This window comes from Eublepharis macularius, chromosome 1 (assembly GCF_028583425.1).
Source record: "Eublepharis macularius isolate TG4126 chromosome 1, MPM_Emac_v1.0, whole genome shotgun sequence".
Lineage (NCBI taxonomy): Eukaryota > Metazoa > Chordata > Lepidosauria > Squamata > Eublepharidae > Eublepharis > Eublepharis macularius.
The window spans coordinates 65,555,981-65,573,594 of record NC_072790.1 but is presented as its reverse complement, the minus strand read 5'-3'; the positions used below and the strand labels follow the sequence as shown (position 1 = coordinate 65,573,594).

Here is a 17,614-nt window from a genome sequence, read left to right as displayed (position 1 = left end):
AATGTATGTGTTTTATATGTGTAGCCTTGGAAACTATACATATAAGTTACATCTTTTATTTTCATTTTAAATCATAATAATGTAAAAGTTATTTTATAGTAATGGTCAGATTCTTAAATGTGCAACAAGAAAACATTAAAAGAATTTTTACAGAGAAAAAGCAACTGAACTGGGCCTCTAGCTGCTATTTAATCCTCTTTAGTCTGGTCATCCCTCCATCTAGGTCAGGGGAAGTCCTGGCCCCATCTGCCATCACCACCCCATTTCCACTCACCTGGACAATGGGGGGAAGGCATGAGGGGAGAAGTGCATGCATGCACTCCCATGCTCCCCCTGTCACACTGGCTATGAGGAGCCATTGGTGTGCTGAAGCTGAGCTCACTGGAAACTGCTCTTTTGGAGATATCTACTGAGCTCAGCTTCAGTGCACCCAGAGGTTCCTCCATTGCACTGGAAAATGATGTCATTTTCTGGGACAGCATGGGAGCATGCACACATTTTGCACACAAAAAACAACAAACAAACAATTCCGGGAATATATATTTAACTATCAATTTTTATATTTTTATATAGTGCATAAGTGCAAAGTGCAAGGTGTATTACATAATTACACGCAATAATAAATATTCAATAAATACAACAAAATTCTGATCTCTCTGTCTCGACATGCAATAAATACAATAAAAGTACAAAATTTTATCCTAATTGTTATAAAGTTATTTTTCGAAGAATCAATGTCCATAGGCTATATAGGGTGGAAATATGGCAGCATACAAAATTCCATATATAGAGTTCCAATGCAGATGTTAAGAAGCAGGTGTTGGGAAGCTCCAGTCCAAACTAAAGATAATTCCAAGAGTGCCGACGGGATTATGCGTGCATATTTATACAATTCCCGTTTCGTATAACATACTTCTTCATGGGCACAATAAATGTGGACTGTGAACAAGAGTGAAACATAATCAATTTCTAATTTAACATACATAGAGAGACTCTGTATATACATTCCATCTACTCACCGGCCCCCAGTTCACTGGTAACTCAAGTATTGCTGCTTATGCCATTCTAGTTCAATTTCAATACACAGGACGCATGGATTGACAGACAGAAATCATACACAGGAAAGGACTCCCTTAATCACAAAACGATAATAGGATAATTGGCCCGATTACAACAATGAAAAAAGCAACAATTACATCACAGCACAGACGTCAACACCACTTAGATCCTGTCCTAATCTTAAAGAGACAGATCAACCAAATCAATGTCAGTTTCACAATCAGCAATGCAATAAAATTTCTATATCCCCATTTTGCACACAGGCAGAAGGTGGGCATCTAGCTGCCCAACCCCTGGTTTGTCCCCTTGTGCCCCTGGCAATCCTATCACAAAGATATAAACATGATTTAAAACTAGAGGCAATATTCCAGTTAGAAGGTCTTTCAAAATTTAAAAAAGGAGTTTTCATTGAAAGACCAGTACTAAAGGAGCCAAATATAATTCCTATGGAATTATATGGAATTCCTATAATTCCTATGGAAGGGAATGTCAAAGTCTAGAGGCAATCATTACAAAGGCCTTTATGTAGGTCCATGCCTCACATACCTCAGGAAGTGAGACTTCCCATACCATAGCTTTTTGAAATGATCTCAGAATATAGATACATACAGTTGAAGGCAGATCTTCCAGTGCTTTGGAACTAAGCCATTTACATCTTTAAAGGTCAGACCAGCACTTTGTACTAGGCTCAGGAACAAATAGAGAGCAAATTTATTTGGTAAAAAATGGGCATTATGTGTTCAGTGCATAAAGCCCTTATTAGCATTCTTGTGGCCATGTTCTGAACCAGTTGAAATTTCTGAACTGTCTTCAAAGGCAGCCCAAGCACAGCATATTAACAGTAGACTATTATTGATAGTATTGCCAGGCATGTACCAGCAGCCAGTGGGAGACTGGGGGGATGGAAATATAGGGGATCCACATAGGTGAGTTGATGTCACTTGTAGGGAAAACCTGGAAATGATATCACACCTCTTTATAGGTATCACCCGAAACTCTGAGTCTTCCTCCACAAGACATCTGACACAATAAGAACACATGTTGAGAAATGCAATATTAGCCGGGAAGGAGAGTTTTAAAAGACAGAGTCAGTGGCAGGGCAAAGGCTTTGCTATGCACTGGAGCAGTGTGAAGGGGATATGAAATGCCAGAAGGAAAACTTCAGCCCATTATAACCTCTCCAGTTCCAAGCCCAGCTCTGGAAGGCAGCTTCAGCCCATTTCCATTCCTCAGTACCCTCTGGTTGCAATCCCACACACTTTCAGACTGGAGAGGTGAAATTGACAGAGCCTTCGGGGAAGCAAAGATGAAATTAATAAACTCTTTGAGGAGTGATTCCCCACCGGCTCTGTCTTTTTAAACTACACTTCCCGGCTAACATTGCATCACCCTACACTTAACTAACACGTGGCAAGGAGTCTCGTGTAGGGGTGTGCACCCAAAAAAGCTCCGGGTTTAAAGCTTTGTAAAAACCCGAAATCCAAAGCAGCATGCCACTTCGGATTCGGGTTTCTAAGTCGCTTTGGTATGCTCCATAAAGATTCGGAGCATACTGAAGTGACAGGGGAGGGAGGAGGCCTACCTCCACCCTTAAACTCTCACCCCCACCCTTTAACCCCATCCCCTCAACCCCCAACCCACTTACCTGGTCAGGTGGAAGGCTGGAGCCAATGTCGTGCTGGCCAGCTGGCCAGCGGAGAAGGCCTTCCCTGCTGCCATGCAGCCACGGCTGGCGCAGCTGGCTGGCAGAGAGGGCCTTCCCTGCCGCCATTGCTGTGCAGTTGCAGCCAGCGCGGCTGGCCAGTAGAGAGGGCCTTCCCTGCCGCTGCAGCCATGGCTGCCGCAGCCAGCTGGCTGGTAGAGAGGGCCACGGCCGCCAGAGGTGGCAGAGGGTCTTTTTGTTTTTTCTTGTTTTTTAAATTCTTTTGAGACCATTTATTCCATATTGATATATCAACCTAGTGTTGCAATAATAGGCACAGCAGGTTCTCTGAACTCTCAGCTTTCATTTTTTTAAAAAAGTCTCTAGCCCCTTTCATTGCAGAGATGGGCCTTCTTTAGTTCTGCAAGGGAAGGGGCTAGAGACTTATATTTTTGTTATTGATAGCTGGGAATTTATAGAACCTGCTGTACTTGTTATTACAAGGGTAGATCAATATAGTGATATGAAATTCAAACTTTTTTAAAATTTGCAAAAGCCCTGGTGGTCCAGAGGAGAGGATTGGTGGCCACATCTTGTGCCAGAAAAAGCAGCACATAGCCATTGCTGCTATAGGCACCTCAACAGAGGTCAGTTTGCTCTGCCCATTCTGGCCTCTGCCTCCTGGCTCTGGGTCAGTACAGGTGGGTCTCTCCAGTTTGGACTGCAGGGAGGGTGGACTTATGTATGGGTGGTGGAACTGCTCCCACTTTAGTCTTCCCCATGCAAAGACTAGTAACGTGTTCATTTTTAATTTAAAAAATCAGCCTTTATATTGATACAGGGATATAGTGATATAGGCATGCACAAAAAAGGGTGCTATGACATCACCAATGATGCCACCAATGATAACACAACCCTTGTTTGAAAATCCTGATCATTTATGGCATATGAGGAAGAAAATAAGCCATCTCCACAAATGTAAAAATACAAAAGAAGAGCAGACATGTGGAAGAACTGTATTCAAGCCAATTTCAATGTCTGTGGATCAACTAGTAAGAAAATCACCAATAAGCTGAGCATGCAGAAAAGCCCTATGGTAAAACCATAGAGGTTCTGGCAATTCCTAGAGAGGACTGACTCTCCAGAAGTGGTGTCATGCTGTTGGCCCGACAGCATTTAAAAAAAAAATCTGTTGCAGCCAAATCCCTTGGGAGCAGGGGGTTGGGAGACCTAAGTCTAGATATTATTGAGGCATGTGTGACTGTGGTCAGGTCTACCTTCTCCAGGAGCTGCCACAGCTGGCAAACCAGCCTAAACAGGAAAATGGCACTCCCAGTCAACTTTGACACCTCAGTGTCTTGATCACGGGTCTCCAACATGGTGTCCATGAATGCCATAGTGCCAGCTGACATCTTTCTTTACACCCACTGTTTTTAGAAAGTGAAAGAAGCCAGGTGAGGCTTTTGCCCAGCAGGGTTTCCAGTTGATCACTGGAAATCTGATTGGCCGTGCAGATTTTTCTAAACGTTTCTTTGGCAGCAGCTGCTGCCACAGCACAAAGATCTTTACTGCATTTTTAAGGCTAGCTGTGTGTATTCAAGAATTTTAAAAAACAGTATGTTCATTTTAAAGAGCATCTTGCTAAACAGAACTTCTTCCTGAAATATTGAAGAATTATGCATGACCTCATTCCCTGACATGTTGTGGTTGGCTCTATTGTTACAGTCTTTTTGTGGTGGCCTCCACTTCCTGTGACGGTAATTTAGTGGTTGTACCCATCATCCTGCGTCAGAATTCTGAAGGTGTCTGTGTGCTCAAAAAGAGTAGAGGCCCCTGGAGATTAATCCAGGGCCCTGCTCTTTCAAGATTGCCATAGGGTTGCCAACCTTCAGGTGAGGCCCAGAGTTCTTCAGGAATTACAACTGATCAGTTTACCTACAGGAAATGACAGCTTCGGAAGGTATACTTTATGCCATCAAATACTTGTAGAGAACCCTCCCTCCCCAGGCAACCCCCCCTCCCAAATCTCCAGCGTACATAAAGTTGGTACTCTAAGTGCAACCTTATCCAGAGCACACATACTCCTATTCTTACATTAGCTTTCCCCTGAATATTGCAATTCTATTTTTCTAGAATAAGTGGGGTAAAATTCATTTTTTTCACCTTCATCCAGTCTTTCACTGCTGTGCTCAAACATATTCACTACTTCCTGGGACTTCTGAACGAGAGAGGCAGTCTGCAAGAAGAAACAAAATGGACTTAGCACAGTGTTACTTGTGCAAGATCTTGCACAAACCTAGCACTTTTAACCCTATATATTATAACTGTCCAGAAATTAGTGGCACAAGATCATGCACAACAAGAAATGCAAGTGGGGATACAATAAGTTTAACTTAGCACAATCAATACTCATGTTTCCACTTGTGCAACAGCTGTAGCTCAAGCAGAAATTTTGCTCTGGATTCAACTCATAGAGTTGAATGCCTTCTGAAAATTGATAAAGCACCAAAAAAGTGGAGAGAAAAAACTGCAGACAGCCCAAAAAACCCAAAGCAAGAAAAGTTGAAATATATATTATGTAACTGCTATAAATGGATGAATTCTAAATACATACATGCCCTTCAATATATAGTAAATGTATTAAAATGCTTATAACAGGTAAAACTTTTGTGTAATTAATTATAAGATAAAAGACCAATTGTATTTCCACAGTATCTGAAGAAGTGAGCTGTAGCTCATGAAAGCTCATACCCCACCATTAATTTTGTTAGTCTACTCGACACGTTCTTTTTCACTGTATTTCCACAAAGTTGTATTCATCAACCATACCATTTTCTCCTAAAAACGCATCTAGATAAATATATCTATGAAATATACAAATTGTTTCTCACAATATACTCAGTATTAAAACATCAATAATATGAATTGTGCATATTTTATTGGACCATGCCCAATGAGTGTTCCTTTAGAAGTTGGTCCTTAACTACCATGATTCATCTATTCACTTGATATTTTAGTGAAGGTGCTTAATTCTTAGGCACCAAAGTATATCTTAGCAAAACTACTTTGCCATTGCCACTCAAAGTCTATCATAAACTGATCATTAGGGGTGTGCACCCGAAAAATATTTGGGTTCCTCGCTTCGGGAAAAAGCCCCGAAATCCGAAGCAGCATGCCGCTTCAAATTCGGGTTTCTAAGTTGTTTTGGTATGCTCTGGAAAGATTCAGAGCATACTGAAGTGATGGGGAAGGGGGGAGGGAAAGGCCCACCACCACCCTTAAACTCCCACCCCCACCTTTAAACCCCATCCCCCACCTTCCACCCCACTTACCTGGTCAAGCAGAAGGCTGGAGCAGCCCAACGCCACTCTGGCCAACTGGCCAGCAGAGAAGGCATTCCCTGCTGCCGTCACCGCACAGCCATGGCTGACATGGCTGGTTGGCAGAGAGGGCCTTCCCTGCCGCCATCGCTGCGCAGCCATGGCTGTCACAACTGGCTGGCAGAGAGGGCCTTCCCTGCCACCGTCGCTGTGCAGCTGCAGCCAGCACAGCTTGCTAGCAGAGAGGGCCGCTGCCGCTGCTGCCGGAGGCCAGCAGGCAGGAGCGAGACTGTCTCCTCCATGGTGCCAGCAGTAAGTGGGGATGGGGAGAAGTGGGGGTGGGGTGGTGAGGTAAAGGTGGGAAATGGTTAAGTTTAAAGGGCCCTGCTGCTTGCGAAAAGGCCCTTTAAACTTAATCCCCGGAGGCCCTGAAGCATTACGAATGCTTCGGAAAGCTTTGCTTTGGGATTTCCGAATCAGCATGCTGGCCCTGATTCAGAAATCTCAAAGGTTTCCGAATCAGGCCTGATTTGGGTATTTTACCCGAATCAGATACCCAAAGCACATACCCCTAGTAATCATAAAAACTCATTAGAAACAAGCCCATACAAAATGGGCTAAGTCAAACAAGACTGGTCACTATTGTCCCAATGTGAAATGATCAAGGTCAAAGCAGAACCTTGATTTGAGTCTAGAACTTAACTGAAAGCTAATGCAAAGGTTACCACTAAGCAAGGCAATCTATGCAGTTGGGAATAAAGTGATGACTTTCCAGCATCAGTCATCTCTCATGGGGTTTTCACATTCGTCCTGATTAAGATATTATGGACTCTTTAAAAAGGATTGTCCAAATGAGAGGAAGAATAGCTGATATTTTATTCTGGTTGTCATATTCTATATCTATAGGAGATATATGTCTCTTATGCTAATTACATTTGCACACAATCTATTTAAATGTGTGTTACAGATGATGCATAAATAAAGCAATGCTTCCAGTATCTCCTGGAAATTTACGCAAAGCCCAGCAAATGTAATGGCAAACAGCCAATGTGAATTTTAAGTAACAGTTCTGAAATAATAATAAGTAACTGTCAATTGATCACAACCTAAGGAGGCTGGCAGCTAGTGATAATAGCAATTAACTTCCTATTCCTCCTTTAATGGTGGGCTGCTGTATTGATTCAGTGAAAACACAGCAAATTAGAAGTATCCACATTAATAAAAGATTTCTGCTCATGCATTTAATACATGTGGCTTTAAAACAAAATCCCATAACTCTTGATTAACATATAGCTATGATTGCTCCTGTCCTTAGGCCATTCTTTCCCATCCCATTCTTCCAGACTTCTTAAATTCGTTTTAGTCTCCAGCATCCTTGTTGCAATGTTCTGCTTCCGTATTTTTCTTGCTCAGAATTCAAACAGGCTGTGATCAAGTTACAGACAGAGTAAAACTGACTGAAATCTCACTGATACCAGGTCTAAAAATGGTATATCTAGACTGTGCTAAAGCAGACCCAGTTAATAGAATTTTTCTGGCAAGGCTACTGTGCTTTTTAAAACCATGACATGCAGGAATTAACACTAGTTAATTCTACCAGTTGAATTCCACCAGTTTCCACCAGTTGAATTTCAGCCTGAAGGAACAGGAGATGAAGAATTCCCCCAAAGGAGAAAACAGGCAACGGGGGCGGGGGGGGCGGGGGTTGAAAACAAATGTATCTCCATAGTGAAAAGGAAAGTGTATCTGTTGAATTTCTACCATTCCCGTAGGTTTTAACGACATAGAAGCCCTACCAATTTGTTTTACCCCTATGTAGCTTGCTTTCTATGTTTTGGAGCACCCGATATGAGACATTCAGAGTACCAAAGCTAAAGGAAACAGCGTTCGCAGTAGTTTCTGGTAGGTAACCATGTCCATCTACAGCAGAACAGCAGGATTTGAGTTCAGTAGCCCCTTAGAGACCAACAAGAAGGGAGCTTTGACTCTCAAAAACTTATACACTGAAAATCTTGTTAGTCTCTAAGGCGCTACGGGACTCAAATCCTGCTATTTTACGGTTCTTGGTATCCATATATATCATCTCCATGCACATGATGTGCCAACATTAAACAACCATTCAGAAATCCAATGAAGTAGAATGTGGGTATCTTACAGTGCTGCAGATGGCAGTTTATCACCTCTTTGTGCATAATTGCGAGATTATGAGGCTTAAAGCAGTCTTCTACATACACAGTTGAGGCCTGCCTCATGCATTGGGCTGCCAGGTCCCCTGGTGGGGGCAGGGGATTCCCTAATCCCAGCCTCTGCTCCCTGCAGCTACTTACTTGGCCAGCTGGGGGGAAAGACCCAGGGAATGGGCCCAGGACAGGAGGTATAAAAAACCCTCCTGGGCCAGTGCACAGCAGGAGCACTCCTGCCAAGTGTGATGATGTCACTTCCTTAAGTGATGTCATTGCGCCTGGTGGCAGGCATGCTTCTGTGCTTCACAGGGGCCAAAGAAACATCATAGTGCCCCTTTAGGAGTGCACAAGTGTAAGAAATTCCTAAAGGTAAGTGCAAGATCTGCCCCATCCCACAAGGAGAGTAAGGGGACCTGGCAGCACTCTGCATCATGTCCTCCAGGGCTGCCAAACCCATCAAAATCCCCTGACAAGTATTCCCACTGAGGCCTCTGTGGCAGTAAGCCCCAAAGTCCCACCTATCCACCAGGGCTCTGAACCAATCATGGTGGTTTAAGACTCATGCAAATCCCAGAGATTGCCAGCCAATCAGAGCCTCTGGAACTCCACCGGTTCCAGAGCCAGCCTCAGCTTAAGAAGAGAGAAGAGGAACTTTACCCCCCTCTTCAGGAAGACCTTTGGTGGCTGTGAATAACAATGTAAGCTTAGATGGGCTTTTTAAAAATTTTGACTTTCAGTTAGGATTTGAGAAGGAAACTTGTTTTAAAAAAGTAAACGAGCATCTTATGAAGGGCTCATCAAATCTAGCTTTCTGGGTATAGATTCTATGACCAGAATCTCTGTGAGGTAAAACTATGTTGAACCTTGAATGCTGAGAACTACAAGTGACAAAAGGTACAGGTTGGACACTTGTCAGCTTCCCTCAAGTTTTGATGAGAAATGTAGGCAGCTTGGCGGAATGTTGGACAAGTGACAGTTGAAAAGTCCATTGGACAGCAGTCAGAGAGCCAGGCTGCAAGACTAGGATGCCTACATTTCCCATCAAAACTTGAGGGAAGCTGACAAGTGTCCAACCTGTGCATTTTGTCACTTGTAGTTCCGTTCTCAGAGGAGAAAACAGAATCAAATCTCTCCCTAGTGTGTGTGGTCCGTTAACTAAGGCTCAGTTCAATGTGTTAAATCAAAGAGGGAGGAGTATAACCTCTGCAGAGTGCAGTTGAGAGCCAGTTGTATATTCCATACTGATTATTCTATGCTAAACCTTTATTTTCTGTAAATAAATGTTTGTTGTTCAGTTTTGTCTGCATCTTGCCTGACAACTTAAAATAGATGTGTGAAAGAGGGTATAGTTACCTCACAATTAAGTACCAAATTATTGTTTCAGAATCACAGACAAGAACCTTTTAGGAAATACAAAGCTTACACATTACCATCCACTTAAATAAAGTTTGGGTCTCCCCTTTTTCTGATTGTAGGCGACGGGGGGGGGGGGGGTTACCCAAATAAAAGAAGGGACCAGAGAGTGTGGAATCTGGACAGACATAAATCCACAGGGCAGTTACCTCTGAAGTCCCCCTCATGTCTCTCTTCTCCCTCATCCCCATCCTCATCCTAGTTGCCTCCACATCCTCCTTCATATACCTTTAAAGAAATAGGAAATTATCAAGGAAAGGAAAATGGCCTGTGAACTCTTTGAAGGGTGAACTCTTTGGCATTATACGCTGCTGAGGTCCCTCCCCTCTCCAAACCCTCCCCTCCCAGACTCCATCCTCATTCTCCAGGAATTTCCTAACCCAAAGTTGGCAGTCCAGTGGGATTTACTTTTCCTTCATTGCTCACACTCAGCATGACAAACCAGGGGGAGACACAAACAGGTATGAACCCACCCATCTGTTACAAACAAAGCAGGGAAAGGAACAGAGCAGGGTTTCCAGTTCCCTTACTTGAACCCTTTGCTTCACTGGAAAAGTTAACAAGTGCTCTCTTGCTATGATTTCAAGTGAAACAGAAGGTTACAGTGAGCAATTATGGGCTTCTAAGTTTGGCTTGATGCTGAAACCCTGAGTTGGGCCCAAACCATCAGGCATCATGCTGGCAGCTCCCTTGATTTCTCTGGAGAGCAAACAAAGTCTGCTAGGTTGCCTGGCTTCTGGGCTTTGAGAGCAATCCATAAACTGGGAGTTTTGTTTTCTTTACCCATCAACAGCCCTGTTTGTCTCCTACCTTTCATACTGCAAAATTCCTTTAAATTTATGGGGAGGGGGGCAGACAGAAGCAACACCAGAGTCTGTAATGTTGACAAAGTATAAATTTAATCAGCTTGAAGCAATGATGAAATTTAGTCATGGTAGAGGATAACTAATCTGTCTTGTGTGCCCTTACATTGTTACATGACTTTTGCAATCTGCTGTGTTTTTCAAGCAGAACCTACCACGGCTGTTCTTTGCCACTGACCCATGTGAACAGACGTCATGCACGCTCTTGTTTTCTAATTGATCTCGGTCGTAGGCTGCTTGCTAGTTTGTCAGTGCAGGTGCGCAACTTAGATCATTGATTTGATTCATTTGGGAATGAGTTCTCAGACATAATTGCGCATATTTTTACTTCCTTAGCTTACTAATCATGGAGCTGTCTTTCTCACAAAACATTGTGGCTTATCACCAAAGGAGATTTTCCTAGAAAAACACCAAAGGGTTGGTCAGTAATTGAGAAGGTCACAATGAGCTAAAAACTAAAAGAAAACAAAACCTCAATGACTGCTATGCATCTAATTATGGCAACCCCAGCTGGAATGAAGAGACAGACACAGGCTTGGAACTAAAGGGCTATTTATTAACATGACCATAAACATAAACCACGGCAAGGGCTAACTAAGCGGTACAGGTCAAGCCATGGGGTCACCCCTGGACCTCTGCCTTGACCTGTCTGATCAAGCCCCACAGCTCTGGGTGTAGACCATCCCTGGAATAGCTGCAACTTGGCCAGCCAGTCAAATGGATCCCCCCATCAAGCATCTAATGCCCGAGCCATACAGCATGAGGGAAGGCCTTGTCCCTGGGGATCCCTGCAGGCGTCTTCCCATGTTATGGTAGCCGTCGACTTTAAAGCAAAAGGATTTTGCTATATTAATATAATACTGATTTTAAGAAGTCCCCAAAAAAGTTCTCCAGTGGTATAGGACGCTAAAGAAAAGAAAATAGTGCCAGTGTGGTTGGGATCTCAAAAATCATCATCCACCAGGTGTGCAAACATGCTTTGACTGCAATCTTTCTGAACAGGTCGTTTCAAAACAGGTTTTAGAAAGATTGAAGCAGATCAGGAATAGGGTGATGAGAGGACAATATTGTGTTTATGATTTTTAAAATGCTCTAAATTGGAGACCAAACCAGAACAAAACCTGAATAGGAAAGATTTATGAAGTTTTCCTAAACAGATGCAATTTCCTCAGGAGGAGGTTACTATATTACAGAGATGCATTCACAGTAGGTTTGCCAGTCCCCTGGTGGGGCGGGGGATCCCCTGCCCCAGTCTCCTCCCCCAGCCAACTCTCACTTGGCCAGCGGAGGTATGGGCAAAGCATGCTACCGCATACTCTGGTGCAATCCTCTCCCGCTTCAGGAATGACATAATTCCCAGCATGACACAGATGCAACCGTTCACACTGTGGACTGATTGAGTAAAAGTAACATCATTCCCAGCATGATGCAGTGAATTCAGCTGTGACATTAACCCCCCCCCCAACCCCTCCATCCCCCACTTTCATCCCCAGAGGTCCCGGCAACCCTCATTCACAGGAATACAGCTGTGGATCTTGTTGTCCTGACTCCTGACCCCTTCTCCAACTGAGCCATGAGGTTTAGAATAACTGGGGCTGGTATTCTGCAGCCAATTGGAGGTTGGGCTGAGTCTGAGAAAACAGATTTCAGTTCCTTCCATGCAAGCATTTGCCACATGCTGCTGTCCATCTGCCCCTCCCCATGGAATATCATAGGACTAGATGGTTGCTTTGGGGGTCAAGCAGGCATTTTTGGGGTTCCCCTGGTTGGCCATTGGGGAATCTTATTTTGTCTGCTTCACAATATCTCCAAGGGGTGGGTATAAATTGGCCTTTGACTTGTTAGCCCATCACTAGTTTGGTAGGAATGAAGTGAGTTATTTACAACAGGAAGGACAAGTTGGCAAGTAGACAAAGGCATCAGATATGATGGTGGGTGGTCTCCTAAACAGCCCATCACACATCTGGAGATGGGGGGAGCTGTGATGGAGCGCTCTTAGTGCTGAGCAGCATCACCTAAACCTGGTAGTAGCTTACAGTGTATTAGAGAAGGGTGATGAAGCTTGGCTTCTTTTGGCACAGGATGTGTGCAGGTGATGATAGACAAAGCTAATGTATCGGTGGCTAAGTTTGGAGGCAGGGTAAATACTGCTACAGTTGCCTCAATAGGACATTACTCTATTATAGAGTTGCAGTAACTTTCATGAGCATAAAAGCTTCTTATTTGGGTGCAAAAGTCCCAAAGAGAGAGATCATTAAATGCTTTTGATACCTTATATATGCATCAATATTTGTCTTCCTCCTTCCCTTTTACCAAACACCAAAAGGGGGATTTAGCACAAGTGTTAGTATAAAAGAGTTTAGGTATCCAACACTGCTTTTTAGGGAGCCATCAGGCAAATGAAAGCTACTCATGAACCATAATATAAAGCAACACTGAGGATACCACATGCAGGTGCCGTTCACAATGGTAAGAATAAATCCACTAAGAGCCATTATGGCTCCAGCTACTACAATAAATCAATATATTCTTGTTATTAAAGTGATTAATGTGTATATACTAGTTAATTTATTTTCATGCATGCTCAGAATTATCCACAAACACTAAAAAATCAGTACTAATGCCTCCTTAGTTGCAAGTAGTTTCTATTCTACTTCTTTTCTTTTTTAGTTGAATGTGGAAGTAGAAAATCATATGTATTTCAATTACCCACTTCTGACTCAATTCCTGATCCAGTTAATGTGCCAGCTGCAGAAAATGATATCCACTTTGGTGCTTTAGCATAGCATGTTAGAAACTCAGTTACGGAATAGGTTTGGAGCAGGCAGACTTTAAGCAGTGGCTTTTTCTAGAGCTGATTGTGTTACCAGAAAATTGGATATTCATATCTTGTATAAAATGAAGGAAAGAGGTTTGTTGGTCTTTACTGAGAACTGCTGTGACAGACAATTGAATCTTATAAATAAGATTTAAAGGAAGGAAACAAAAATGGATCATAAAGCCATCCTCATATTTTGTTTGCTAAATGCACCATGGGGAACTACATGATCTCTTACATACACATGCCTGTCAAAATAAAGAACACTCTTTCTTCTTATTTTGTCTGTTTTAGCACAAGAAGAATGGGCCATAACTCGTCCAAGCTTAAAGGCACCACCTTCCAGGTCAAGCAGAGGGGGTTACAGGGAACACCCCTATGGTAGATATTAAAAGTCCTCCTCATCTGTGACCTCACCTTAAAGACAATTAATAACCCATGGTCTCCACATAAACAGCAACAAGACAAGTAATAGCCCATTTCTTTTCTATCCTAGGAATTACTGCTTATGATTACCCTAGATATACTTCTTGTGTTTCTACATTGGAGTGACACTGGCATTAGTATTATTTTATAACATGGACTTGAAAAGACCTTTGGCAAGCATTGTCTAAACCATTCAGCAAGATGATGTTCTCTTGGTTGTGCCTCACCGTTGTGTGTAATTTTAAAGCAAAACAGAACAAAGCATGAAGCAGTTACAGACCATGCATCTGTCCCATCCCCCTATGCTACTAAGGCTGAGATTGATTGAGGGTTGCTAAAAATGTAACATGACCTTTTTGAACCAGATGATAATCAATATGTAGATAAGATGTTTTAACCTGTCTTTTTAATATATGTTAGATAGACTTAAGATGTTCAATATTAAGTTTGTAAATTTCATTTAAATGCTGTTTTAATGGGGTTGATAACAAGCAGCTACTGTATGTATGTAGCTAACTGAATTTGTCCAATGTTTTAACCTGTATTTGTTTTGGGTTTTTATTTTTTTTAAAAAAAAATCACATAAAGTACCATGTGTAAGCTTCTCTAAATAGGAACCATAATTTTGTCAAACATGTTTGCCATAATTTGTCAATAAAGCTGAAATCTTTTGTAAGAAACTAAATTTGGGATGACGTGTTTTTAGCATTAAATGCCTGCTTGATTTCTTCTTCAAGAGATGCCTAAAATGTTTTCGATATAAAAAAAATTTCAAAAAAAAATCTATAAATGAACCCAAGTTTGTTTTAAGAATATGTGCGAGACTTTAAAAGTTGTATTAATAACTTATGGTTGTTAAATAATTTAAAAGCTAACAAACTAAACTGTGAAATGAGTCATGGATAGCAGACACTAATGTATAACATGTTAATGGAAAAAAGTGGCTTTAGAAGAATAAATGGATTTTTAAACTATCCTCTAAGCTTGATTTTGCTAAACACACACACTGATTGACTCGTTTGTATTGACATGTCTCTCGTGAGAATGTAATGGAGTTTAAAGAGGTAAGATTACCGCTTACCAGTGTTAGAGTGTCTAAATGCTAGTTCTTCAACCTTTGAGTTTCCCCACACATTAAATATCCCATTCAACATGTAAGCATTGCATAGACTCACCTTATTGTTTTCACTCTGAGGAGTGTGTTGGCTGCATTTGCGTAGTTCTCTAATAATTTGTCTTGACAAACCAATCATCAGTGTCACTGCCCAGTTGTTGCTATTCAACTTCAAAAACTTTATTTGTAATTTTCAGTGCTAATTATCACCTCCCTTGAAGGCAGTTTAGAGGGCTGTTATTTCTTTTGAGAATATCAGACTTGATGGCTGATGATTATTAAGGAAATATGTCGCAGGACTCAAAGGATGACTAAACGTTAAACAGGTAACATTAATAGTAACTCTGTAATTTTGAGTATGCAACAGCAATGTTAAATATTCCAAGTGATTAAGTTACTGATAGTTAAAAAAGTAAACCTGCCAAAATATAACAAAGTAGGTATTATAGGCTATTAAAACAACTAATTAACATTAACTAGTGGCAACAAAATTATTTTACAATATATAACCCTTGAGGCAATAAACAGAACTAAAATTAACAATAATAGTAATGCAACTCTTGCTAACAGTGAATACATAACCTAAATTGTTATGACAAAAAAGGAAGACTATGTAGGGATACCAAAACTGTGAAATCTTTTAAATACGATTTTTTGTTTCTGGTGGCTTTTTGTCAATGTGATTGGTTTACTTTTTTGATGAGAACAGAGCATAGGCTGGTTGCTGTTCAGTTTGTAAACAAAAAATCTTTTGCAGCTGGAGTTGCATGCTAATGTTCTTGACTAGTTTTTGAAACGTATGTCCTGTCAGTGACTATGCAATGTTTATTTAAGTAAACATAGAATGCTTTATATCAGTCACACTGGGTGTTCTGTCTCACTGTTTCAGGGATGCAAACTCAATGGACAGCAAACCAGCAGCTGGTTGCATAGTGCTCAGGTAAGTCATAAATTCAATCCTTCATTTACCAAAAATAACAAATAACAATTCTGTTTCCTTGGGGTATTTATTTATTTGTTTGTTTGTATTATCCCATGGAAATGTTAAACATTAAAAAAATGTAGTTGTTTCAGTTTGATTGCAAGGCTGCATCTGTGTATGCTTACTTCAAAGTAGTTTGGGGGGATTACTTCTGAGTATCTGAACTGTAGAAAGAGAAACTCTCACATACAAATGTGGAAGATGTCCAAGATGCAATGCAATAGATTTCTGCCAGAAAAGAAAATACTGTACTAATTGAACCATTATTGTCAGTGTAGAAACAAGTGGAATATTTTGTGTGTGTGTGTGTGTGTGTGTGAGAGAGAGAGAGAGAGAGAGAGAGAGAGAGAGAGAGAGAGAGAGAGAGATGAGGCAGTTTCTAATGTCTAACAACAATTTTATGATCGTGATGTATTGAGTCATTTTTCTTTTAAAGGCAGGAGCCCTTCTTTGAAAATCATCATATAAATTCTATAAATAAACTATCCATTGGAAGCAAAAAGGCACTAAATGTACAAATTGTTTTTCAGAACCTGCATAGGTAGGTTTATGGTTTTTATTATCGGTTACTTTATCCATTTTGTATGTTGGATTTACGTGTATTGGATTTATTACGACAGATCGCTATCATCTTGTTGATACCTCTTTATTCCACTTTGCAGGTGAAATTGGCATTTTACCAGATTCGATAAAGTTTGTGTGAGGAGAATTGATTACTTCTTCCCTCCTGCTGACAGATTTTGTATTCTGATAGAACCTTTTCATGTGTGTTACTCCACAGGAATTCTTTCATGGAGGAAACACTGGAATAGGCGGAGAAAACAGATTCTGAGGAGTGGGGTTTCCATTCTTCCTTCTCATAATATTACCAGGGGCAATGCTTGGATCACTAGGGTAGGGGGAAACAGAAACGTCTGTGCAAATTGACTGCATAGCAGTAAATCCTCTGAAATTAGGATGAGTATTTGTCTCAAAAGAAAGATTCACTCATAGTCCTGCATTGCCAGGAAAAACTACATTTGCTGAACCTCTATGGAACTCTTTCTTGTGACTCTAAAGCTTCGCCAGATTCACAGACTGAAGCAATGGAATAAGGAGTTTTTGTTTGGAAACTAATATAGTTATATGAAGTTAGTTTACCTCATTAATTTTGGCCACAGCTTAGTTTTTCAAACCTCATTCAAGCAATCCTTTTCACATTGATTTGTCATTTGAGGAAGCGCTGTGCATCTGTTGTGGCGCACTTGTTTATAATTATAAACATTTCTGGAGCATATTCTGGTAGCATTTAGTCAGTTCACACAGATTCCTGGCTAAGCCTGTTGGTCATAATTATTCTGCATGACCTGGCTGAGAGCCAAACTAAATCTGTTGCTGCAATTCCCCCCCTACCCCAAGCCGCTTCTTCATCCTCAAGGGTACAAATACCAAAACCACTTCAACAAATCCCCTATTGCAGTTCTACACTTTGAAAATACAGTTCCATGGCCCAGAGTATAGATTTTTTTCACAGATTTTTTAAACAGTGTTTTCTCTCAGTTAAATAACAGTGATCTGTCTCATAGTGTTGTTGTGAGACTAAAGAATGTATAGTCTAAAACAGTTTCTAAGAACATTATGACTGATATATTCACTACAAATAATAAAAATAATATTAATTATTGGACTTGGCTGCTGTGAAAGGGCTCCACATTTTCTTCTTGTTCTTCTATAACCAGGAATCCAATTTTGTGCCAGAAATTCAGAGTTCCATTCCTATATGTTTGTTTAATGGGAGGAAAATGCAAAGGACTC

The 17,614-nt window shown here is 41.1% G+C and overlaps 1 protein-coding gene across 2 annotated transcripts in view; it reads left to right on the top strand.

Moving 5' to 3' along the window:
- The window catches only part of KHDRBS2 (KH RNA binding domain containing, signal transduction associated 2), a 551,370-nt gene extending 537,680 nt beyond the window's left edge, over positions 1–13,690 (top strand). For both annotated transcript variants that reach the window (XM_055000857.1, XM_055000848.1), the window contains one exon: positions 13,593–13,690. In XM_055000857.1, the coding sequence (XP_054856832.1) occupies positions 13,593–13,690 (98 nt within the window). The remainder of the gene's footprint in view (positions 1–13,592) is intronic.
- The last annotated feature ends 3,924 nt before the right edge of the window (positions 13,691–17,614 follow it).